At 44.1% G+C, this 25,107-nt stretch overlaps 1 protein-coding gene and 2 long non-coding RNA genes across 8 annotated transcripts in view; 1 reads left to right on the forward strand and 2 right to left on the reverse strand.

Annotated features, from left to right (window-relative positions):
• The window catches only part of LOC144320492 (uncharacterized), a 404,605-nt gene that overhangs the window by 67,039 nt on the left and 312,459 nt on the right, over positions 1–25,107 (reverse strand). The window lies entirely within an intron of this gene.
• LOC144320491 (uncharacterized) overlaps positions 15,543–25,107 on the forward strand; it is a 31,165-nt gene continuing 21,600 nt past the window's right edge. Inside the window, exon 1 of the long non-coding RNA XR_013386061.1 lies at positions 15,543–15,953. This is a non-coding gene — a long non-coding RNA (uncharacterized LOC144320491). The remainder of the gene's footprint in view (positions 15,954–25,107) is intronic.
• LOC144320490 (uncharacterized) lies at positions 19,697–21,786 on the reverse strand. Its single transcript, XM_077909119.1, has 3 exons — positions 21,620–21,786; positions 20,904–21,116; positions 19,697–20,532 (listed from the first exon to the last, which is right to left on the reverse strand). Exons 2-3 carry the CDS (start codon positions 21,000–21,002, stop codon positions 20,185–20,187), a joined length of 447 nt encoding a protein of 148 aa, XP_077765245.1. The 5' UTR covers positions 21,003–21,116; positions 21,620–21,786; the 3' UTR covers positions 19,697–20,184.

Consider the following 25,107-nt stretch of genomic DNA (forward strand, 5'->3'; position numbering starts at 1 on the left):
CAATTGATTAGATAATTCACTCATATTACTCAAAACCTAGAGATTTCAATATTAATCTCAACCAAAAAAATATTTTCATTTATACCTGAAACTAATGAACATTGTGCCAGCTATACTCAAATAGAAACAAAATTTAAATACTTACATTGAAACATGGAGAATAATGTTCGGCTATTTAGTAACCACGACCTAACAAAGGTGACACTCACAATTAATTACCACAAGTCCACGGCTTGTCAATTTGGCACCCATACAGATCTCCTTAAGTCATAACCAAGCTCCAAAGAAAGATAAGATCATATTTCCACCTGACATGATACAACTATCCTGTGTACACCAGAAACGCACTAACCTTTTTCCCTCAAAGAGGATGCAAAGTCCTTGGCTAAAGTTCCCATTCTGCCAGCAGATTTCAATTCTCAGAACAGTGCCCAGGGAGGATCCTCAATAAAAAGAACAGTAATGAACACATGGTCTCCCACAGAATGTCAATTTTATGGCTGCTATTTTAAGAGGTTCTTTAATTACTTGTTTTCTGGGGCAGTAGGTTTGCCACATAAAACTGTTTTCTTTTAGTTGGTGAATATTCTCAATTAGATTTTATTTCTGACTCTGACACAAATACTATGTAAAAGAAAAAAAAACTCATGAATTAGATTCATAATTCATCTTTCATTTTCTTCCTTTTTCCATGTGATATTTTATCCCCTAGGGAATAGTGACAGAAATTTGCATTACACAAAAGATACTTTGTGCAAACAGAATTCAGTATTGATAACTGAATGGAGGTTTAGCAAAAAGCAAAACAGTTCAGTTGATACCAATGAATTTTCCACCTTAAAGACTTGGTTTAATTGATATAAATTCAAAAACCCAGTTTCTTAGAAGAAACTTACTAATAAGAAAGGTAAAATGTTCATAATTTTGGACATTACTGACCATGGATTTGCCTTCTGCCCTAGTTCACAAATGTTTTTGCCTTGTAAGATTTTTAATGCTATCCAGATATCTTGCTTAGTAAATTTAAGTTCTAATATTTTTTTAAATGAGCATTTGGATATTCTCTATCCCTTGCAAATAGCAGTGCAGGATCATATTTACAGAATAAATTTAAGCAATAAGGTAATTAGAAATAGCAAGTGTTAGCAAGGATATGGACAAAAGGAAACCCATATGTACTGTTCTCGGGAATGTAAATTGGAGAAGCCACTAAAGCAAATAGTGTGGAGGTTCCTCAAAAAAGTAAAAATAGAATTACCATATGATCTAGCAATTCTACTTCTGGGTATTTATCTAAAGAAAATGAAAACATTAAGAAAAAAAACTAAATCCCCATTTTCATTCATAGCACAATAGTCAAGATACAGAAATAACTTAAATAACCAATGGATGAAATAATAAAGAAAATGTGATAGATAGATAGATAGATAGATAGATAGATAGATAGATAGATAGAATATTACTCAGGCATAAAAAAGAATGCAATCTTGCCCTTTGCAACATGGAGGGACCTTAAGGTCATTGTGCTAAGTGAAATAAGTCAGACAAAGACAATGATCTCATTTATACAGGGAATTAAAAAAAATCTTTAAGTTCATAGATACAGGGAACATATTGGTGTTTGCCAGAGGCAGAAAGTGTGGTGGAGTGAAATGAGAGAATGGAGTAAAAAAAATACAAAATTCCAGTTATAAAATAAGTCCCAAGGATGTAATGTACAGCATGGATGACTATAGTTAATAATATCATATTGCATATTTGCAAATTGCTAACAATAGATTTTAAAAGTTCTCTTTACAAGAAAGTATCTTTTGTAACTATGTATGCTAATAAATGTGAACTAGACTTATGATTATTTTGCAATATATACAAAGATTGAGTCACTATATTATATACTTGAAACTAATGTAATGCTATAGGTCAATTTGTACCTCAAATTAAAAAGTAATAGGTGGAGGGAGGGGCAAGATGGCGGAAGAGTAGGGTCCCCAAGTCACCTGTCCCCACCAAATTACCTGGATAACCTTCAAATCATGCCGAAAATCTACGAATTCGGCCTGAGATTTAAAGAGAGACCAGCTGGAATGCTACAGTGAGAAGAGTTCGCGTGAAGATGGGGAAAAAGAAATAAAGAAACAAAGGCCTCCAAGGGGGAGGGGCCCCGCGAGGAGCCGGGCTGAGGCCGGGGCGAGTGTCCCCAGGACAGGAGAGCCCCGTCCCGGAGACGCAGGAGCTGCACCGACCTTCCCGGGGGAAAGGGGCTCGCGGGGAGTTGGAGCAGGACCCAGGAGGGAGGGGATGCCCTCGGGCTCCCGGGGACAGTAACAGACACCTGCGCCCCGGGAGAGTGCGCCGAGCTCCCTAAGGGCTGCAGCGCGCACGGTGGGACCCGGAGCAGCTCGGGGGGCTCGGGGGCGGCTCCGCGGAGGGGGCTGCGGGGCGGGAGCAGCTCGGGGGGCTCGGGGGCGGCTCCGCGGAGGGAGCTGCGGGGCGGGAGCGCGAATCCAACAGCACAGGTCCCGGGAGCGCAGGGCGCCGGGACACAGCCCAGGATCCAGCTTCCCCCCGGGACAGGCAGAGGCCGGGAGGGCCCAGGACAGCAAGGACGCTCCTGGCCCAGCTGAGCAGATCAGCGGCCCCGCCCCGGAGCCTCCAGGCCCTGCAGACGGAGAGCTCCGGGGCTACTGCGGGAGCTGACTCCAGGGATGCAGAGCTGGCCCTGCCACTGGGGCTGTTCCTCCTGGGGCCTCACGGGGTAAACAACCCCCACTGAGCCCTGCAACAGGCAGGGGCAGAGCAGCTCCCCCAAGTGCTAACACCTGAGAATAAGCACAACAGGCCCCTCCCCCAGAAGACCAGCTAGACGGACAAGTTCCAGGGGAAGTCAAGGGAATTAAAGTATACAGAATCAGAAGATACTCCCCGTGTTTTTTTTCTTTTCTTTTTTTTTTTTCTTTTTGATTTCTGTTTGCTTCCCCCACCCTTTTTTTCCTTTCTTTCTTTTTCTTTCTCTTTTTCTTCTCTTTTTTCTTTTTTTCTTCCTTTTTTCTTTTTCTCTTTTCTTTCCTTCTTTCTCTCTCTTTTTCTCCTTTTCCCAATACAACTTGTTTTTGGTCACTTTGCACTGAGAAAAATGACTAGAAGGAAAACCTCACCTCAAAAGAAAGAAACAGTCCTCTCTCCCACAGAGTTACAAAATCTGGATTACAATTCAATGTCAAAAAGACAATACAGAAGCACTATTATACAGCTACTGGTTGCTCTAGAAAAAAGCATAAAGGACTCAAGAGACTTCATGACTGCAGAATTTAGACCCAATCAGGCAGAAATTAAAAATCAATTGAATGAGATGCAATCCAAACTAGAAGTCCTAACTACGAGGGTTAACGAAGTGGAAGAACGAGTGAGTGACATAGAAGACAAGTTGATGGCAAAGAGGGAAACTGAGGAAAAAAGAGACAAACAAAAGACCATGAGGATAGAATAAGGGAAATAAACGACAGCCTGAGGAAGAAAAACCTACATTTAATTGGTGTTCCCGAGGGTGCCAAAAGGGACAGAGGGCCAGAATATGTATTTGAACAAATCATAGCTGAAAACTTTCCTCATCTGGGAAGGGAAACAGGCATTCAGATCCAGGAAATAGAGAGATCCCCCCGTAAAATCAATAAAAACCGTTCAACACCTCGACATCTAATAGTTAAGCTTGCAAATTCCAAAGATAAAGAGAAGATCCTTAAAGCAGCAAAAGACAAGAAATCCCTGACCTTTATGGGGAGGAGTATTAGGGTAGCAGCAGATGTCTCCACAGAGACCTGGCAGGCCAGAAAGGGTGGCAGGATATATTCAGGCTCCTAAATGAGAAGAACATGCAACCAAGAATACTTTATCCAGCAAGGCTCTCATTCAAAATGGAAGGAGAGATAAAGAGCTTCCAAGACAGGCAGGAACTGAAAGAATATGTGACCTCCAAACCAGCTCTGCAAGAAATTTTAAGGGGGACTCTTAAAATTCCCCTTTAAGAAGAAGTTCAGGGAACAATCCACAAAAACAAGGACTGAATAGATATCATGATGACACTAAACTCATATCTCTCAATAGTAACTCAGAATGTGACCGGGCTTAATGACCCCATCAAAAGGCGCAGGGTTTCACACTGGATAAAAAAGCAGGACCCATCTATTTGCTGTCTACAAGAGACTCATTTCAGACAGAAGGACACCTACAGCCTGAAAATAAAAGGTTGGAGAACCATTTACCATTCAAATGGTCCTCAAAAGAAAGCAGGGGAAGCCATCCTCATATCAGATAAAATAAAATTTACCCCGAAGACTGTAGTGAGAGATGAAGAGGGACACTATATCATACTTAAAGGATCTATCCAAAAAGAGGACTTAACAATCCTCAATATATATGCCCCGAATGTGGGAGCTGCCAAATATTTAAATCAATTAATAACAAAGTGAAGAAATACTTAGATAATAATACACTTATACTTGGTGACTTCAATCTAGCTCTTTCTATACTCGATAGGTCTTCTAAGCACAACATCTCCAAAGAAACGAGAGCTTTAAATGATACACTGGACCAGATGGATTTCACAGATATCTACAGAACTTTACATCCAAACTCAACTGAATACACATTCTTCTCAAGTGTACATGGAACTTTCTCCAGAATATACCACATACTGGGTCACAAATCAGGTCTGAACTGATACCAAAAGATTGGGATCGTCCCCTGCATTTTCTCAGACCATAATGCCTTGAAATTAGAACTAAATCACAACAAGAAGTTTGGAAGGACCTCAAACACGTGGAGGTTAAGGACCATCCTGCTAAAAGATGAAAGGGTCAACCAGGAAATTAAGGAAGAATTAAAAAGATTCATGGAAACTAATGAGAATGAAGATACAACCGTTCAAAATCTTTGGGATGCAGCAAAAGCAGTCGTAAGGGGGAAATACATCGCAATACAAGCATCCATTCAAAAACTGGAAAGAGGGGATCCCTGGGTGGCGCAGCGGTTTGGCGCCTTCCTTTGGCCCAGGGCGCGATCCTGGAGACCCGGGATCCAGTCCCACGTCGGGCTCCCGGTGCATGGAGCCTGCTTCTCCCTCTGCCTGTGTCTCTGCCTCATTCTCTCTCTCTCTCTCTGTGACTATCACAAATAAATAAAAATTAAAAAAAAAATTAAAAAAAAAAAACTGGAAAGAACTCAAATACAAAAGCTAACCTTACACCTAAAGCTAGAGAAAAAACAGCAGATAGATCCTACACCCAGCAGAAGAAGAGAGTTAATTAAGATTCGAGCAGAACTCAACGAAATCGAGACCAGAAGAACTGTGGAACAGATCAACAGAACCAGGAGTTGGTTCTTTGAAAGAATTAATAAGATAGATAAACCATTAGCCAGACTTATTAAAAAGAAGAGAGAGAAGACTCAAATTAATAAAATCATGAATGAGAAAGGAGAGATCACTACCAACACCAAGGAAATACAAATGATTTTAAAAACATATTATGAACAGCTATACGCCAATAAAATAGGCAATCTAGAAGAAATGGATGCATTCCTGGAAAACCACAAACTACCAAAACTGGAACAGGAAGAAATAGAAAACCTGAACAGGCCAATAACCAGGGAGGAAATTGAAGCAGTCATCAAAAACCTCCCAAGACACAAGAGTCCAGGGCCAGATGGCTTCCCAGGGGAATTCTATCAAACATTAAAAGAAGAAACCATACCTATTCTCCTAAAGCTGTTTGGAAAGATAGAAAGAGATGGAGTACTTCCAAATTCGTTCTATGAGGCCAGCATCACCTTAATTCCAAAACCAGACAAAGACCCCACCAAAAAGGAGAATTACAGACCAATATCCCTGATGAACATGGATGCAAAAATTCTCAACAAGATACTGGCCAATAGGATCCAACAGTACATTAAGAAAATTATTCACCATGACCAAGTAGGATTTATCCCTGGGACACAAGGCTGGTTCAACACCCGTAAAACAATCAAGGTGATTCATCATATCAGCAAGAGAAAAACCAAGAACCATATGATCCTCTCAATAGATGCAGAGAAAGCATTTGACAAAATACAGCATCCATTCCTGATCAAAACTCTTCAGAGCGTAGGGATAGAGGGAACATTCCTCGACATCTTAAAAGCCATCTACAAAAAGCCCACAGCAAATATCATTCTCAATGGGGAAGCACTGGGAGCCTTTCCCCTAAGATCAGGAACAAGACAGAGATGTCCACTCTCACCACTGCTATTCAACATGGTACTGGAAGTCCTAGCCTCAGCAATCAGACAACAAAAAGACATTAAAGGCATTCAAATTGGCAAAGAAGAAGTCAAACTCTCCCTCTTCGCCGATGACATGATACTCTACATAGAAAACCCAAAAGCCTCCACCCCAAGATTGCTAGAACTCATACAGCAATTTGGTAGCATGGCAGGATACAAAATCAATGCCCAGAAATCAATGGCATTTCTATACACTAACAATGAGACTGAAGAAAGAGAAATTAAGGAGTCAATCCCATTTATAATTGCACCCAAAAGCATAAGATACCTAGGAAAAAACCTAAACAAAGAGGTAAAGGATCTATACCCTAAAAACTATAGAACACTTCTGAAAGAAATTGAGGAAGACACAAAGAGATGGAAAAATATTCCAGGCTCATGGATTGGCAGAATTAATATTGTGAAAATATCAATGTTACCCACGGCAATTTACACGTTTAATGCAATCCCTATCAAAATACCATGGACTTTCTTCAGAGAATTAGAACAAATTATTTTAAGATTTGTGTGGAATCAGAAAAGACCCCGAATAGCCAGAGGAAGTTTTAAAACGAAAACCATATCTGGGAGCATCACAATGCCAGATTTCAGGTTGTACTACAAAGCTGTGGTCATCAAGACAGTGTGGTATGGCACAAAAACAGACACATAGATTAATGGAACAGAATAGAGAACCCAGAAGTGGACCCTCAACTTTATGGGCAACTAATATTCGATATAGGAGGAAAGACTATCCATTGGAAGAAAGACAGTCTCTTCAACAAATGGTGCTGGGAAAATTGGACATCCACATGCAGAAGAATGAAACTAGACCACTCTCTTTCACCATACACAAAGATAAACTCAAAATGGATGAAAGATCTAAATGTGAGACAAGATTCCATCAAAATCCTAGAGGAGAACACAGGCAACACCCTTTTTGAACTCGGCCATAGTAACTTCTTGCAAGATACATCCACGAAGGCAAAAGAAACAAAAGCAAAAATGAGCTATTGGGCCTTCATCAAGATAAGAAGCTTTTGCACAGCAAAGGATACAGTCAACAAAACTAAAAGACAACCTACAGAATGGGAGAAGATATTTGCAAATGATGTATCAGATAAAGGGCTAATATCCAAGATCTATAAAGAACTTATTAAACTCAACACCAAAGAAACAAACAATCCAATCATGAAATGGGCAAAAGACATGAACAGAAATCTCACAGAGGAAGACATAGACATGGCCGACACGTACATGAGAAAATGCTCTGCATCACTTGCCATCAGGGAAATACAAATCAAAACCACAATGAGATACCACCTCACACCAGTGAGAATGGGGAACATTAACAAGGCAGGAAACCACAAATGTTGGAGAGGATGTGGAGAAAGGGGAACCCTCTTGCACTGTTGGTGGGAATGTGAACTGGTGCAGCCACTCTGGAAAACTGTGTGGAGGTTCCTCAAAGAGTTAAAAATAGACCTGCCCTACGACCCAGCAATTGCACTGTCGGGAGCAAAGATACAGATGCAATGAAACGCCGGGACACCTGCACCCCGATGTTTCTAGCAGCAATGTCCACAATAGCCACACTGTGGAAGGAGCCTCGGTGTCCATCGAAAGATGAATGGATAAAGAAGCTGTGGTTTATGTATACAATGGAATATTACTCAGCCATTAGAAACGACAAATACCCACCATTTGCTTCAACGTGGATGGAACTGGAGGGTATTATGCTGAGTGAAGTAAGTCAATCAGAGAAGAACAAACAGTGTATGTTCTCATTCATTTGGGGAATATAAATACTTGTGAAAGGGAATATAAGGGAAGGGAGAAGAAATGTGTGGGAAATATCAGAAAGGGAGACAGAACATAAAGACTCCTAACTCTGGGAAACAAACTAGGGGTGGTGGAAGGGGAGGAGGGCACTGAGGGGGGCACTTGACGGGATGAGCACTGGGTGTTATTCTGTATGTTGGCAAATTGAACATCAATAAAAAATAAATTTATTTTAAAAAAAGTAATAGCCATAATAAACCTATAAACATATTTTTATTTTTAAAAACTATTTAAAGAAATAAACTATAGATTCCTGTTCCTAACACACAATCCCTCACAGTATATGCTTATCAATGGCAGGTAACTTGCCCAATTTCTCATGCTACCATATCTCATTGAATCTGAAGATATTAACTATAGGGCATGTAATTTTTTTTACCATTAGGAAATTTTTAATGCTGTCAAACTATGTCACACCATCAACAATAGAAAAGTCCCAGTTTTAGGAATGTTAAAATGTGTCTCTTTAAATCAGTAAGTACAGTACTCACATTCATAATCCAAACTACAAGATCCTCAAAATTAAGGAAATTCATTTTGTGTACCTTGCAGAGCCTCGTCTATAGTAAGACAAAAGAAAGAAAGAGAAGAAAGAAAGAAGAAAGAAAGAAAGAAAGAAAGAAAGGAAGGAAGGAAGGAAGGAAGGAAGGAAGGAAGGAAGGAAGGAAGAAAGAAAGAAAGAAAGAAAGAAAGAAAGAGAAAGAAAGAAAGAAAGAAAGAAAGAAAGAAAGAAAGAAAGAAAGAAAGAAAAGGAAGAAAGAAAGAAAAGGAAGGAAAGAAACTAAATTTGTAAATTAAGCAAAACCTCACATCAAAAGTAAAAGTAGAGATTAAAAAGGGAACTAAAAGCTGTTTCATCCCAGAACTGGAGTGATAGGGTCAAGTGGATTCAGGTCTAAGACTGGAGGAGAGATAAACTGAAGGCTTGTTAGGTTCTCCAAACCTGCAGCAACTGCACTATCACACGGAACTTCCATCCTGCACTCCTGCACCTGTTCAATGAGAGATAGCAAACTGTACTGATAACCTACCTGCCCAGACAACAGTCTTCAGAAAAGAAGTCTTGACACATAGAACTTATTGGTTTTGGCCCTTGTTAATATTTGTACTGGGGTGAATTGTGTCCCCCCAGAATTCAACTCCATCCAGAACCTCAGAATATGACCTTATTTGAAAATATGGTTTTTGCAGACATAATTAGTTCTGTTAAGGTCATACGGGGTTGGGGTGGACCCTAAATGCAATGACTGGTGTCTTCATAAGAAGGATATGTAAAGGTCTAGAGAAGCACAGAAGAAAAGCCCGAGTGAAAATGGAGGCAGAGATTACAATGATGTGTCCGCAAGCCAAGGAATGCCAAAATTACTAATTACTGCTAGAGAGGTAAGTATTCTTTCCTAGAGCCTTTGGAGGGAACATGGCTCTACCTTCATTTCAGACTTCTAACCTCCAGAACTATGAAAGAATACATTTTTCTTTTATTAAACCACTCAGTTTGGGGTAATTTGTTATAGTAGCCCTACAAAATGAATGGAGTGTTTTTTTTTTTTTTAAATAATAGTATTTAGCAACCAGAATCTATAATTTTATGGTTTTTAAAACTCTTTACTGGGTTTTTAATTTATAATAGTAATACAGATTCAATCTAACAGATTAAAACATAGAAATTTATTAAGTTAAAAGCAAAAGCCCTACCTTTTTACCCTATATCCAGCCCCTGTGTACTTACACTTTTTACCTTTTCTATGAATATACACATAAGCATTATTTTATTCAAAAAAAAATGGGATCATCCTATGCATTATGATTTTCAGCTTGCTTTCTTCTAGTAACTATATTATGAAATAGATGGGAATCTTTATATGTCTATGTATAGTGATTAATATCATTCTTTCCATGGGCTCTATAATATTCCATTAAAGCCATTATCTCATAATTCACAACAATTTATCAATACATATTTACTGTAAGCTATGAGCTGGGCATGGAATCCCTGTTTTCAAGGAGCATGAGAGATAAATAAGTAAAAAGTTTGAATCACTGACCTCTACCTCTGAAACCAATAATACATTATATGCTAATTAATTGAATTTAAATTAAAAATTTACTTATTTAGTTATTCGATTTTTATTTATTTATTCATGAGAGACACAGAGAAAGAGGCAGAGATAGGCAGAGAAGAAGTAGCCTCCCTGTGGGAAGCCTGATGTGGTACTCAATCCCAGGACCCCAGAATCATGACCTGAGCCAAATCAACCATTGAGCTACCAAGGTGGCCCCCCAAATTTTTTTTATAAAAGGATATTCAATAGGCACAAGCAAAGAGGACTGTGAAGGGGATGGGAAGGTGCAAGGCACATGGGGCAAATGTACAAATTACAAGCAATAGAAAGGAATAATCCTTGGGGTAGCACAAGCAGCATCTCATCACTCTCACAAGTAATCGCAAAGAAAGAATCATCCACACAAGAGCTCTGGAATGTTAAACCTGGTCAATTTTCCTGGATTTAAATAGACTCATTTCAAGAAGAGTATGTAAAATTATTTAATCATCAGTTGGCTCAACACAGTGCACTATGTGGCCTGAGCACTTTATCAGTTGAAACAAGTATGATTTGTTCTACCAATGTTTTAAAAGATACACAATTCATTATTGTATGGGTCTTGGCTGCTGGCACAGGGACTCTAATGAATCACTGCTTACATTTCTAAGAAGCTTTTTCAAGGATGTAGCTCTGAGATGGGGATCCAAAAAGGTACCATCCCAGCAAATGAGGCCAAAGAGCATAGCTAAAGTGATCTTAATAGTGTTGAAGAATTCTGAAGGCAAAATCTTCAAGCTCAATCTAAATGAACCCCATAGAAGGATGATTTATTACTGAAAGACAGAGGAAAATGATTAGCCTTAATGAAGTACCTCGTAGTTTATGCAAATTGGATGTGATTCACCACTGATCTTGGACTAAAATTCCCAGTGACTTCTAGCTAATCAACCTTAATCATAGGCATACCTAATAGACCTTTTGTCTGAGGCTTTGATGTACTGCTTGGCTTTATCATTAGGTGATGGGGTAGGAGGGCAGACGTTTATAATCAGGAATGGAATAAGACAGACTAGATGCCAGGTAACTTCCTTTTGGGAATACCTGAAAGCTTCCTTCCATTTTATCCATCAGCATCCAGTTACCACCAGGGTAAGCAGATCTAAGTTATCTAAATGTACTAATGAACAAGGGCTCAATTGCATCAGGAAAGATAAGGACAGATTCTTGGCCCCCCCATCCTGCCCACCCCAAATCAGTTCCTGGATGTAAAAGTGACTTGATAATCTAAGTATTAATACAAATAAAACATCCAGTTCCTCACTCTGTAGATCCTTGGAGTGAAACTGGCATTATTAGAGACTTGGCTGGCACAGCAGCAGTCCCATAAGGAAAAGGAATAGAAGAACCTGGACCATACCTTTCCGAAAATTCTAGCTCACTTGATATTTGTTTTTTTTTTAATCTGCGATATATTAAAAAAAAAAAAAAAGAAAGAAAGTATGGGAGTGTTCATTGTGTTATAAACTGTAAATTATCATCAGATTACTCTCACGGCTGATGCTTCAGTAGCTATTTGGAAAATTCTTTTAATAAGGATGTTTTCCTAAGTCCTCCTGGCTGAATGCTATCTGCTCACCCACATGGCAGTCAGGCTGAAAGTATCTGCAGCACTGGAGTCCTGACCAGGACCAACATTTGATCTAGTTACAAAAGCAGTTTATCAGCTGCAGGCACAGAAAAACTTCCTCAGCTAGTTGAGGCTTGCCTTACAATCTCTCATTTCTAGTCTTAGAATATTTTTCATTTAGCAGATTCTGCTTCCTGGTTTTATTGCTGAATCAGGCAATAAGAACTAATTTCATGTCCCCTTTGAATCCTGTCAATCTGACTTATTTTGAGGAAGAGAAAATGGGAGCGTCAGTCAAAGCAGTCACATTTCACAGGCCCTCAGACAGCTTATCAGGAGGAATTTAACTAAATCTCATTCCATTCATTGGGATGGATATTTAATTCAGAAGTGCAGCCATCAGGGAACCTGGGTTAGTGAAGAGAGGCTGGCCAAGCACAAGCCCAAGGGCTTCCCACACTGCAGGATAAACCTTGCTTTAGATGCATCTCTGCCATGGGTGTCTGTGACCTCGGGCTTTGGATTCCATGAACAAATAAAAATTAAATGCCAATGTATATTTGCCATTTTTTTTTTGTTTCCCTTGTCAGCAGATTAAAGAAAATCAGCTGCCATCTACTCTTTCTGTCATTTCAGAAAGGGACATTTTTTAAACAACAAAACAAGAAGTTCTCAACTAAAGAATTTGTTTAAATTGAAGCAGAAACTTAGCATTATGAAAAACTCATTATGTTGTCTTTATTTTTTTTCCATTTTTCTTCAAATTGCTGGAAAATTTCTCACATGAAAGTGCCCTAGAGGACAAGAGCAACTGTTTTCCTCCTGATTCAAGGAAGACAAATGAGAGAAATGCAATAAATGTCTGTGTCCTTCTCCAGGAAATGCACCCAGGCATAACTAGAGAACTTTTCTATGTCCTATACCATGCTTTATTTCCTAATCTCCACCTCAGGACCCCTTCTGAATGTCCCTAAAACCCCACACTCCACACAGTCTTTTTAATAAGTACCATTTATGATATTCAAAATAGAAAATGAATTTTGAGAGGAAAACTCTATTTACAAACCAATGTAGAAGCACCTGGGTGGCTCAGTTGGTTAAATGTTTGCCTTCAGGTCTGTTCATGATTTCAGAGTCCTGGGACTGAGACCTTATTCTGGGGTTCCTGCTCAGTGAGGAATTCTGTTTCTCTTCCTCCCTCTGCCCACTGCCCCTGCCAACTCATGCATGCTCTCTCTCTCTCAAATAAATAAAATCTTTATTTAAAAAAAAAACAATGTATATAAGACACAATAAGAAATCCTATACTGTTTCTATTTCAAGAAATTTATACCATATAATAAAATACCTGTGTTCTCTCAAAATTAATGTAAAGTTTTCTTTAAAGAAGCTTTGTGGAGTGTCTGACTCTTGGTTTCAGCTCAGGTCGTGATCTTAGGGTCGTGAGATTGAGCCCTGCATTGGGCTCCCCACTCAGTGCAGAGTCTACTTGGATTTTTTTCTCTACCTCTCCCTTTACCCTTTGCTCTCTCTTGCTTGTTCTCTCTCTCTCTTTCTCTCTCTCAAAATAAAGAAATCTGAAGAAGAAGAAGAAGAAGAAGAAGAAGAAGAAGAAGAAGAAGAAGAAGAAGAAGAAAAGAAGAAGTAGTAGTAGTAGTAGTTGTTGTTTTAAGCACTTCTGAGGAAGATGGCAAAGTAGGAGTATCCTAAACTTACTTCATCCTACAGATACAAGTAAGTAACACCCAGGTCAGTGTAAATAACCCAGAAAATGACCCAAAGACTGACAGAACAGACTCTCCAAAGCTAGAGAAGAGGCCACACTGAAGTGGGAAGGAAGGGCAGAGACTCACTGAAGAGTAAAACTGACCCAGAGGACTATCCACAACAAACAGCACCATGGAGATACAGCATAGAATCAGCAGTTTGAAAAACGCCTGGGGTATGTGGGAAGGAGATTTATTTACTAACCTATGAGTAATGCTGGAGGGGCAGGGATCTTTGAGAGATTTCTCCAACAACAAAAGATCTGATGGGCATCATTTCCCTCCTTTGCCCCCCAGACTAGATACACAGAGGCCTACAGCAATCAGGGTAGCAGGAATACCCTTGGTTTAGCTTGCTAACAGCCCACCCACCCCTGTGCACTTCCACTGACTGGTGCCCTCTAGCCAGGCCTCCAGTCCAGGTCTCCTCCCACAGCCGACCCATGCAAACCTTGCTAACACCATGTATCTTGCCCCTGTGCTCTTCTGAAAACCGCCCCCTCCAGCCAGGGCTAAGGCAGGATTTTTCTACAGCAACTGCAGGTCCTTTCCCACAGCAGACCACAGCAGACCTTGCTGGCACTAGCTACCCTGCCCCCCACCTTCTCCTGCAGACCTGCCCTCAACAGGAGTCCATCCAAAGCTATGCTACAGCCTGGCAGTATACAAGCAGCACTGACAGAGGCTAGTGCCATTCCAAAGTGACTCTTGGGGACAGAAGAAGATAACCACACACACCAGTCTGACCACGGCCCCACTAGTGGGCTGAGGGCAGACATCTGGTCTAACTGCAGGCCCCATGCACCAATGAAAGCTATCAGGGGACAACATGGGGAATGTACCTTGCAATTCAGTGTTACTGTAGCTCTGGAAAACACCTGATCTGACTCAAATCAAGGCCAAGGAGGCCTCATACTGGCCCACTAATAACACAAGGACCAAACACAAGGCCCACACAGGAAAAGACAGCCATTGCACATGACAGTACTGAAAGCAAACATGGCTCAGCCACAATAGGGCACACACAACATACAAAGGAGATACTGTGAAGTGCCAATTTCTGATAAACAAAGGACATTGTACCGCAGGGCACTATAGGACCTCTTCTTCGTATGACCACTACTTTCTTTTTTCTTCTTTAAAGATTATTTATTTATTTATTCAACAGAGACACACATTGAGAGGCAGAGACACAAGCAGAGGCAGAAGCAGGCTCCCTGCAGGGAGTCGGATGCAGGACTCAATCTAAGGACCCCGGGATCATGACCTGAGCCAAAGGCAGACGCTCAACCACTGAGACACTCAGGTGCCCCAAGGCCACTACTTTCAAGAGTTGGAGACATAGCTGACTTTCCTAACACATAAGAAAAGACAGAATTAGACAAAATGAGGAGACAGAGGAATACGTCCCAAATGAAAGTAGAAGATAGAATCACAGCAAGAGAGCTAGATGAAACAGAGGTAAGTGATAATGCATGATAGAGAATTTAAAGCAATAGTCATAAAGTTACTCGCTGGCCTTAAGAAGAGAAGGGAGACCTTAGAGATTGAAAACATAAAAAAGAACCAAACATAGATGAAGCACTCAATAACTGAAATTAAAAATACACTAGAGAGAATGAGTAATAGCTTAGAGGAATTGGAATTATGAATTAGTGATCTGGAGGACAGAGTAATGGAAAACAATCAAGCTGAACAGGAAAAAATAAAAGATTAAGACAAAATGAAAATAGACAGGGAACCTAACAACACCCCCAAGCATAATAACATTCACATTGTAGAGATCCCAGAAGAAAAGAAGAAGAAGAATGTAAAGTTGCTCCTGCTTACGGTGGTAAGAAAAGAGGCTACGAGGCAAGTGGATCCCAGAGATGAACTTTATTGCAAACACCCTCGGGCAAGGTTCCACGATTGGGGGAGGGGGGGTGAGTCGGGGAAGTCGCGCTGGGAGAGAGTTGGCAGGGTCCTTTTTATCGGGTTGAAGCAGGGCATAGGCTTGTGTCTACATAAGGTAAGGTCTGGAGGGCATGGGTGGGAGAAGCCCGTGATGGACAGTTCCCAATTGGGAAGTTCCTGGGTGGAAAGTTTCAGTTTCCTGATGGTGACCTGGAGGCCGCAGGGAAGGTGGCGGGGAAAGTCCGCCATCTTGGAGAGGGTTGGCGGGGTGATCCGCCATTTTGGAGCCCCGGTTTCCCAGCCCGCCCATCATTCCGACCTCTTTATATTCATATTGGTGTCAGGGGGCGTGGACTCTATTCCGGCTACTTCCTGCGGGCAGTAGGACGTCATCGTAGAGGCCATCGGATGTGGGCAGGCGTGAATAGGGCTGCAGGAGGAGCTGGTTGACTGATACCCTGGTTATTTCCTGCAGGCGCTCCTGTAAGCAACGTATAAGGCAGGGAGCGATTGAGATGAACAGGAGGAGTATACAGAGGGGCCCTGCGAGGGGGAGGAGCCGAGTTACCCAGGCTTGGGGACTTAAGCCCCAAATGGAGTCATCTTGGCGTCTCGCTCGGATCCCGTCTTTGACCTTGGAGCTGACTATGCCCTACTGGTTGACGAAGTAGCAGCACTCTTCGTTTAAGTAAAGGCATGTTCCCCCTTTTTCGGCGGTGAGGAGATCTAAGGCGCGTCGGTTTTGTAGGGTGACGGCGGCTAAGCGGTGATCTGAGTCTGTAGGGCGGTGAGTGAGTCTGCTATTCGTTCCATGTCCTCACTGAGTGCCTGGGAGAGCTTATAATAGAAGTTAATGGAGGTTCCCAGCCCTGCCGCCCCAGTTGCCACACCGACAGTTAGTGCTGCCTCTATAAAAAAGAGGAGGAAGGCAGCCCTCTTTCTCCGAGAGGTAGGGGACAGTTCAGATAAGAGTTGTTCAGATGAGTAGATGCTGGTGGTAGGAGACAGAAGGATGAGAATACAATCCAAGGAATCATTGGCGGTTAGGCAGCAATAGATCCCTTTTGGGCAGGAGAGGAAGATTCCCAAGGAGGTGCAGTAGCGGAGAGTGGAGGTGTTTTTCCCTGATAGCAGGACCTGTGCATAGAAGTATAGGCCGAGAAATAGCGTGAGGTAGCTGAGCCCCTCATGCAGTCACAGACTCCACCTGGATCTGGGGACTCAGGAGGAGTACGAGAAGGAGCCCTAACCAAGCAGAGTTCGGTGGGGCCCACCATCTGGGAGGCCCACTTACTGTCAGAGGGGCCCGTTTAAGGTTGTTGATGTGCACCCACGGCTGGTGGCCCAATAGCTTTGCTGCAGTTGGGGTGCTGAGGATGACAGTATGGGGCCCAGTCCACCGCGTCTGTAAGGGACCGGGGTTGCGACTCCTGAGGAGAACCTGGTCCCCCGGGAGCAGTTTCTGGGGAGGAGTCTCATCATCTTCGGGGTTGTTCGGGGCTGGGGTGACTGAGTCAGCATGAGCTCTCAGGAGGGCCCGGAGCAGAGTGAGGTAAGGCAGATATGAGAGAAGGGGTGGAGGAACAGCAGGGAGATTGTGATCTATGAGGAAGGGACGACCCTAGAGGAGTTGGAACGGGCTTAGTCCCAAGGGTCCACGGGGGGCCACTCTCAGCCTAGTGAGGGCTAGAGGCAAGAGGGTAGGCCAAGAAAGATGGGTTTCCAAGGTAAGTTTGGTGAGTTGGGCTTTAAGTAGGCCGTTGGCCTTTTCTACTTTACCCGAGGACTGAGGATGGTAAGGGATGTGCAATCTCCAGGAGATGTTGAGATGATGAAGAGATGATGAAGGCAGGTCCGTTATCTGACTGGAGGGTTTGGGGCATTCCGAAACGGGGAATGATGTGTTCAGTAAGGATTGCAGCGAAGACGTCCGCCGTCTCATGGGCCGTGGGATAGGCCTCTATCCAACCTGTGAACGTGTCACCAGGGTTAGTAGGTAGCGGAGGCTTTTATGATGGGGCATGTGGGTGAAGTCCAGCTGCCAGTCTTCTCCTGGCTGGTGGCCTCGCAATTGGTGGTTAGGTCCTGGCCTGCGAATCCCACCTTGTGCATTGACAGCTGAACAGACAGTGCATGCCCTGTGAACGGTTTCAATGACCTTGGACAGAGAAGGGTGGTAGAAGAGAGGTTGTAAAAATTGAAACAACGCCTTGGGGCCAATATGGAGCAACTGGTGAATTTCTGTGACCAGGGTGTGAGCCAGGTTTTCAGGTATGGCAATGTGGTTCTGCATGTGGATCCACCCTTTGTTCCCTAGTTTGCCCCCCAACTTTTGGAGTGCTAGTGTCTCTTCCTCGGTGTAACAAGGTTGATGTGCAGTGTTGAGGAAGAGTACAGGGGCAGGAGTGGCGCTAAGGGCCGTCTGCCTGGCCACCGTATCAGCTTTATTGTTGCCTAGGGAGACCGGGTCAGGGGTAGTTTGGTGTCCCCGGCAGTGGACGATGGTGACCTCGGTGGGTAGGCATAGGGCCTCGAGGAGCCTGGCAATGAGCGGCCTATTTACGATAGGGGTACCTTTGGTAGTCAGGAATCCCCTTTCTTGCCAAATAACCGAATGAGTTTGGGATATGAGGTAAGCATATTTGGAGTCAGTGTAAATGGTGACTCGTTGTCCCTTGGACAGGTGGAGCGCCCAGGTTAGAGCTATCAGCTCCGCCTTATGGGAAGTAGTCCCAAGAGGAAGGGGGGCTGCTTCAACAACCACCTCAGAGGTAACTACGGTGTAGGCAGCATGGTGCAGGCCATCTGAGGTCAGAAAGGAGCTGCCATCTACAAACAGGATGCGATTAGGGTTAGCCCGAGGTTGATCAGAGAGTCCAGGGTAAGAGGGGGTAAAGTCCTCCAGAAGTTGAGGGCAAGAGTGAGAAGTGTCAGGGGTAGGCGAGGGTGCAGGCAGTAAAGTCGCAAGGTTTAAGCTGGGGAAGACAGAGATATCTGAGGGTTTTCGACGAATAACAAATGGATTAACTGCACCCGGGAGGGAGTCAGCTGGGCCAGAGACTGATGGCCAAGGAGGTCCGTGAGTCGGTGGGGGGAGTAGATTGTAAGAGGCTGTCCTAAGGACAGTTTTAGGGCCTCCTTAGTGAGGGAGGCCACAGCAGCCAGGGCCCTGAGACAGGGTTGCCAACCCCGGGTGGTGGGGTCTAACTGTTTGGACAGGTAGGCTACTGCCCTATATGTAGGCCTGGTGGGCTGGGCTAGAAGGCCGGTGGCCGACCCAGATCGTTCATCAGTGAAGAGATGGAACGGTTTAGTATGGTCCGGGAGGGCCAGAACTGGTTCCTTAATGAGGCAGTCTCGGAGCCTTGAAAATCCATGCTGGATTGAGGCAAGATCACTTAAGGGACCCTGAGGGGCTTCCTTGGCTGCTTGATATAAAGGCCGGGCCAGGATAGAAAAGTTTGGAATCCAGTGTCTAAAAAACCCCACGAGTCCTAGGAAGGAAAGTATCTCATCTGCACTCTGAGGGGGTTGCAGTTCTTGGAGGAGGCGAATACGGTCCCCAGTAAGGGATTTAGAGGTAGGGGTCAGAGTGATCCCTAGATACATGACCGATGGGGTACGAAGCTGGGCCTTAGATGGGTTGACTCTATACCCTCTAGCTCCCAGGAAGTTTAGTAGGGTAGAGGTATCTTCCTGGGAGGTCAGGCGGGAAGGGCTACAGAGAAGCAGGTCATCTACATACTGCAGCAGGGTACTGGCCTCCAGGATGCATTCCTGGAGGTCAGCCGCCAGGGCCTGGCCGAAAATGTGGGGGCTGTCACGAAACCCTTGTGGTAAGACTGTCCAGGTAAGTTGTCCAGAAACATGGGTGTCTGGGTCTTTCCAGGTAAAAGCAAACAGAAAATAGGAGTCAGGATGCAGAGGAATAGTAAAGAATGCTTCCTCTAGGTCGAGAACAAGAAATGAGACGTGCCGGGAGGGATGTGAGACAGTAGGGTATAGGGGTTGGGGACGACCAGGTGGAGTAGGACAACAGCTTCATTAATGAGCCGTAGGTCCTGTACCAGCTGATATGCCCCTGATGGCTTTCGTACAGGCAGGATGGGGGTATTGCAGGGGGAGTTGATAGGAATGAGAAGGCCCTGCTGCTTTAGGCGGTCTATTATAGGTTTGAGACCCCTACGATGGGTAACGGAGATGGGGAACTGAGCCCTAGAAGGGTATGTGGAGTTATTCTTTAACCAGATATGAACAGGACTGTGGTGGGAGGCGACGGTGGTTTTGGATGTGTCCCAAACTTGGGGATTAACGGTGGGCAGATTTGTAGGGATGGGAGTTGGAGGAGAAGGGAGGAGTGGCAGTAGAAGACACTCTGAGGCTGAAGGAGAAGGAGAGAGATGGACGGTGGCCCGCAGTTTTTGGAAGATATCTCTTCCCAAGAGAGGCACTGGGCAGGTGGGGATTATGAGGAATGAATGAGAGAAAGGGAAACCATCCAGGCTGCAAGTAAGAGGTCGGGTTATTCTTGGGGAAGAGGAGGTACCGTGGATATCCATCGCCGCGACCAGTGAGGCATATGTGGGTCCCGAGTAGGATGGCAGGACTGAGTAGGTAGCCCCCGTGTCCAGCAGAAAGGAGATGGACTTACCTGCTACCTGGAGCGTTACCCTGGGCTCGGCTTGGGTGAGGGGGTGTCCGGGTCCGGGCTCCGTCAGTCGTCCTCCAGCCCGAGTAGCTGAAGAACAGGACTTGCCGGTTCAGGGTTTCCCCCGCGTAGAGGCGCCGAGGATCCCCCGAGGCTAGGACAGTCCGACTTCCAGTGTCCCATCAGGTGACACTGAGGGCACGGCTTTGTGGGTGCCTTCGGGTTAGGACACTGAGGGGCCCAGTGCCCTTCAGCACCGCCCTTAAAGAGGGGTACGTACTGTTGCCCCTTGTTGCTGTTTCCGGAAACTGCCGCCCGCAGGGCCGCCCCCAGGGCCTGGGTTTGTAGTTGGACCTTCTGCTGGAGCCTGGCTGGCCGTTTGAGTTCGGCTGCCTCCTCTCGGGAGTTGAAAACCTTAAAGGCCATTTTCACCAGGTCAGAGATGGGGGTCTGAGGGCCCTCCTCTGCCTTTTTTAGGTTTTTCTGATGTCCGGCGCCGATTGGGAAGTGAAGTGGGTCGCCAGGACTGTGGCTCCCGCCGGGGAGGCCGGGTCTAATCTAGTATACTGTGCTAGAGCCTCGGTCAACCGGTTTAGGAACAGGGCAGGGTTTTCATCTGGGGCTTGGATAACCTCCCTGATCTTACCATAGTTAACTGCTTTATTGGAAGCTGCCCCCATGCTGGCGATAAGGCATTGAACCACGCGGGCTCTCCGGCGGCGGCCATCTTGGCCATTCTGATAGTCCCATCCGGGCTCTGCAGCCGGGACCGCCTGAGCACCTACCCGCAAGGGGGCGTTGGTGAGATGGACTTGCTCGGCACGTTCTCGGGTGGCGGCCTGGATGCGTTCCCTCTCCTCGGTGAGGGTAGTGGTCTGAACCATGTGTAAGTCATGCCAGGTAAGATCATAGGCTTGGGCCAGATAATGGAACTCTTTTATGAAATTGTCTGGGCTGGCGGAGAAGGAACCCAGGCATTTCTCAATTTGGGAGAGGTCCTGTAGGGAGAAGGGCGCGTGCACTCGAACAACCCCTTCGGCTCCCTTAAGGGGCAGACTAAGCTGGACCGAGGGTTTTGGGAACCCGTCTGGGCCGAAATGGGAGGGGAAGATGGGAAGTCCGACAGAGACTCGGCCCCTGTCAGGGGTGGAGGCTCGACCTCGGAAACGGCTCTTGGGGTCTGCAACGGTGCTGGGGTCGCAGTGGGTTGAGGAGGGAGCTGATAAGGAGGAGGAGGGGGTAAGGTGGGAGCTCGAGAAGGGGGTACAGAAAGGTTTTCCAGCGGTTCAGAAAGAGAGGACTAAAGAGGAGAGTCTGGTTCTTCAGGTGCGGTAGAGGAAGAGCGCGGAGTGGAGGCAGGAGCCCGAGCAAGGAGGACTTGAGAGGTTGAACACTGGGAGCACAAGGACTGCCGAGACCGTAGGGTCCAGAAAGCTTGGACATGGGGAATTTCGGACCACTTGCCCTGACGCCTGCATAGATTGTCGAGATCTGTGAGCACCTGATAGTCAAATGTGTCCTCGGGAGGCCATTGCGATTGGTTGTCTAATTTGTATTGAGGCCAGGCAACAGTACAATAATGTATAAGGCATCTGCTACGTAAGTCCTGGTACAACTCTAATGTACGGAGGTTGGCCAGAAGGCAGCCCAAGGGCGTTCTGGAGTCGAATTTGGATTGGGAGGCTCCCATGGTCCCCTTTACCAACCGATTCAGATTACAGAGGAGAGCATTCCCTCGGCGTGCACTGGGTCACCGGAGGGACAGTAGTTCCCGCGGAATGAGGACGTCTCCTGATTCCTTGGGACTGATGGGGCTACCAGGTGGCTGGGGGTTTGCCCAGGCTAGGACAGGGCAACCCGGAAGTGGATCAGGGGCCAGGGAGCACTCCCCACACGCGGTTCTGAAGTAAGCCTTCCCGAGGTGGGCAGCGGGAGATTGCAGTCTGCCGGTGAGGAGGAGGGAGCCTCTGTACCTGGCGAGGGCTCGACCTACCTCCCAGGTTTCGGCACCAAATGTAAAGTTGCTCCCGCTGACGGTGGTAAGAAAAGAGGCAAGTGGATCCGAGAGATGAACTTTATTGCAAGCACCCTCGGGCGAGGTTCCACAACTCACGGGGGGGGGGGGGGGGGGGGGGGGGGGGGGGAGAGTCGGGGAAGTAACCGCTGGGAGGGAGTTGGCAGGGTCCTTTTATCGGGTTGAAGCAGGGCATAGGCTTGTGTCTACATAAGGTAAGGTCTGGAGGGCATGGGTGGGAGAAGCCTGTGATGGACAGTTCCCAATTGGGAAGTTCCTGGGTGGAAAGTTTCAGTTTCCTGATGGTGACCTGGAGGCCGCAGGGAAGGTGGCGGGGAAAGTCCGCCATCTTGGAGAGGGTTGGCGGGGTGATCCGCCATTTTGGAGCCCCGGTTTCCCAGCCGGGCCATCAAAGAAGAAGGGGGAGGGGGAGGGGGAAAGGGAGAAGGAGAAGACAGAAAATTTATTTGAAGAAATAACTAAAAAAAAAAAAAAAAAAAGAAAGAAAAGAAAAAAGAAAAAAAGAAATAACAACTAAAAACTTCCTGAATCTTCAGAAGGAAACAGAAATCCAGATCCAGGAGGTACAGGAAGCCACCAACAAAATCAACCTAAGGAGGTCCACACCAAGACACATCGTAATTTAAATGGCAAAAAGGTAGTCATAAAAAGAGAATTTTAAAAGCAGCAAGAGAAAAGAAAGCAGTCGCATACAAGGGAAAACTCCATAGGGAGTTTCCAATAACTTTGTAGGCTAGAAGAGAGTAGCATGATATATTCAAAGTGCTGAAAGGGGAAAAATCTGCACCAAGAACTTTCTATCCAACAAGACTATCATTCAGAATATAAGGAGAGATAAGGAGTTTTCCAGACAAACAAAAGTTAAAGGAATTCATGACCATTAAATCAGTCCTACAATAAATGTTAAAGGGCACTCTGAGTGGAAAGGAAAAACTATAAGCAGAAGTAAGAAAAGTAGGCACAAAAGCAGTAAAAAGTATATCTATAAAATCAAGGTATTTATAAAACAAAAGGATATAAAGTATGACACCATATGTATAAAATGTGGGTTGAGAGGGGTAAAGAATGGTTTCAAATTTAAGTGACCATCAACTTAATATAGACTGCTGCATGAATATGAAGTTATATACAAACTAATGGTAACTGCAAATCAAAAACCAGTAACAGATATGCAAAAATAAAGAAAAAGAAATCCAAGCACATCACTAAACAAAGTCAGCAAACACAAAGAGAAGAAAATAAGAAAATAAAGGAAGAGAGAAGAGCTACAAAAGCAACCACAAAACAAGAAATAAAATAGCAAGAAGTACGTAACTTTTGAATATAAATGGACTAAATGCTCCAATCAATAACTATCAATAACTTTTTTGAATATAAATGGACTAAATGCTCCAATAAAAAGACATAGGGTGACAGAATGAATAAAAAAGCAAGACCCATCTATAAGCTGCCTACAAAAGACTAATTTCAGATCTAAAGACACACACAGATTGAAAGTGAAAGGATGGAAAAGCATTTAGCATGCAAAAGGAAGTGAAAAGAAAGCCAGTATAGTTAGACTTATATCAGACAAAATTGAGTTTTAAACAGAGACTGAAAAGGCAAAGAAGGACACTACATAATAATAAAAGGGACAATCCAACAAGAGGATATAACAATTGTAAATATTTATGCACTCAACATGGGAGCACCCAAATGCATAAAGCAGCCAATAATAAACATAAAGAAGTAATCAATAGTAATAATATAATAGTTGGAGACTTTAAGACTTCACTTACATCAATGGATAGACTATCCAAACATAAAATCAGCAAGGAAACAGTGGGCTTGAATAACACATTGGATATTGTGGATCTAACAAATATATTCAGAATACTCCATCCTAAAACAGCAGAATATACATTCTTTTCAAATGTACATGGAAAAACAAAAAACAACAACAACAAAAACAAAAGTACATGGAACATTCTCCAAAATAGATAACATATTAGGCCACAAAACAAGTCTCAACAAATTCAAAAAGATTGAAGTCATACCATACCTCTTTGCCCAAACACAATGCTATGAAACTAGATGTCAGCCACAAGAAAAAGTCTGAAAAGACCACAAATACATGGAGGTTAAATAATATGCTACTAAAAAATGAATGGGTCAATCAAGAAATCAACCACTCTCTTGCACCATACACAAAGATAAACTCAAAATGGATGAAAGATCTAAATGTGAGATAAGATTCCATCAAAATCCTAGAGAAGAACACAGGCAACACCCTTTTTGAGCTCAGCCACAGTAACTTCTTGCAAGATACATCCACGAAGGCAAAAGAAACAAAAGCAAAAATGAACTATTGGGACTTAATCAAGATAAGAAGCTTTTGCACAGCAAAGGATACAGTCAACAAAACTAAAAGACAACCTACAGAATGGGAGAAGATATTTGCAAATGACATAACAGATAAAGGCCTAGTATCCAAGATCTATAAAGAACTTATTAAACTCAACACCAAAGAAACAAACAATCCAATCATGAAATGGGCAAAAGACATGAACAGAAATCTCACAGAGGAAGACATAGACATGGCCAACAAGCACGTGAGAAAATGCTCCGGCATCACTGGTCATCAGGGAAATACAAATCAAAACCACAATGAGATGCCACCTCACACCAGTGAGAATGGGGAAAACTAACAAGGCAGGAAACCACAAATGTTGGAGAGCATTTGGAGAAAGGGGAACCCTCCTGCACTGTTGGTGGGAATGTGAACTGGTGCAGCCACTCTGGAAAACTGTGTGGAGGTTCCTCAAAGAGTTAAAAATAGATCTGCTCTATGACCCAGCAATTGCACTGCTGGGGATTTACCCCAAAGATACAGAGACTGAAACGCCAGGACACCTGCACCCCGATGTTTATAGCAGCAATATCCATAATAGCCAAACTGTGGAAGGAGCCTCGGC

The sequence above is a fragment of the Canis aureus genome, chromosome 9 (assembly GCF_053574225.1).
Source record: "Canis aureus isolate CA01 chromosome 9, VMU_Caureus_v.1.0, whole genome shotgun sequence".
In the NCBI taxonomy this organism is placed as follows: Eukaryota; Metazoa; Chordata; class Mammalia; order Carnivora; family Canidae; genus Canis; species Canis aureus.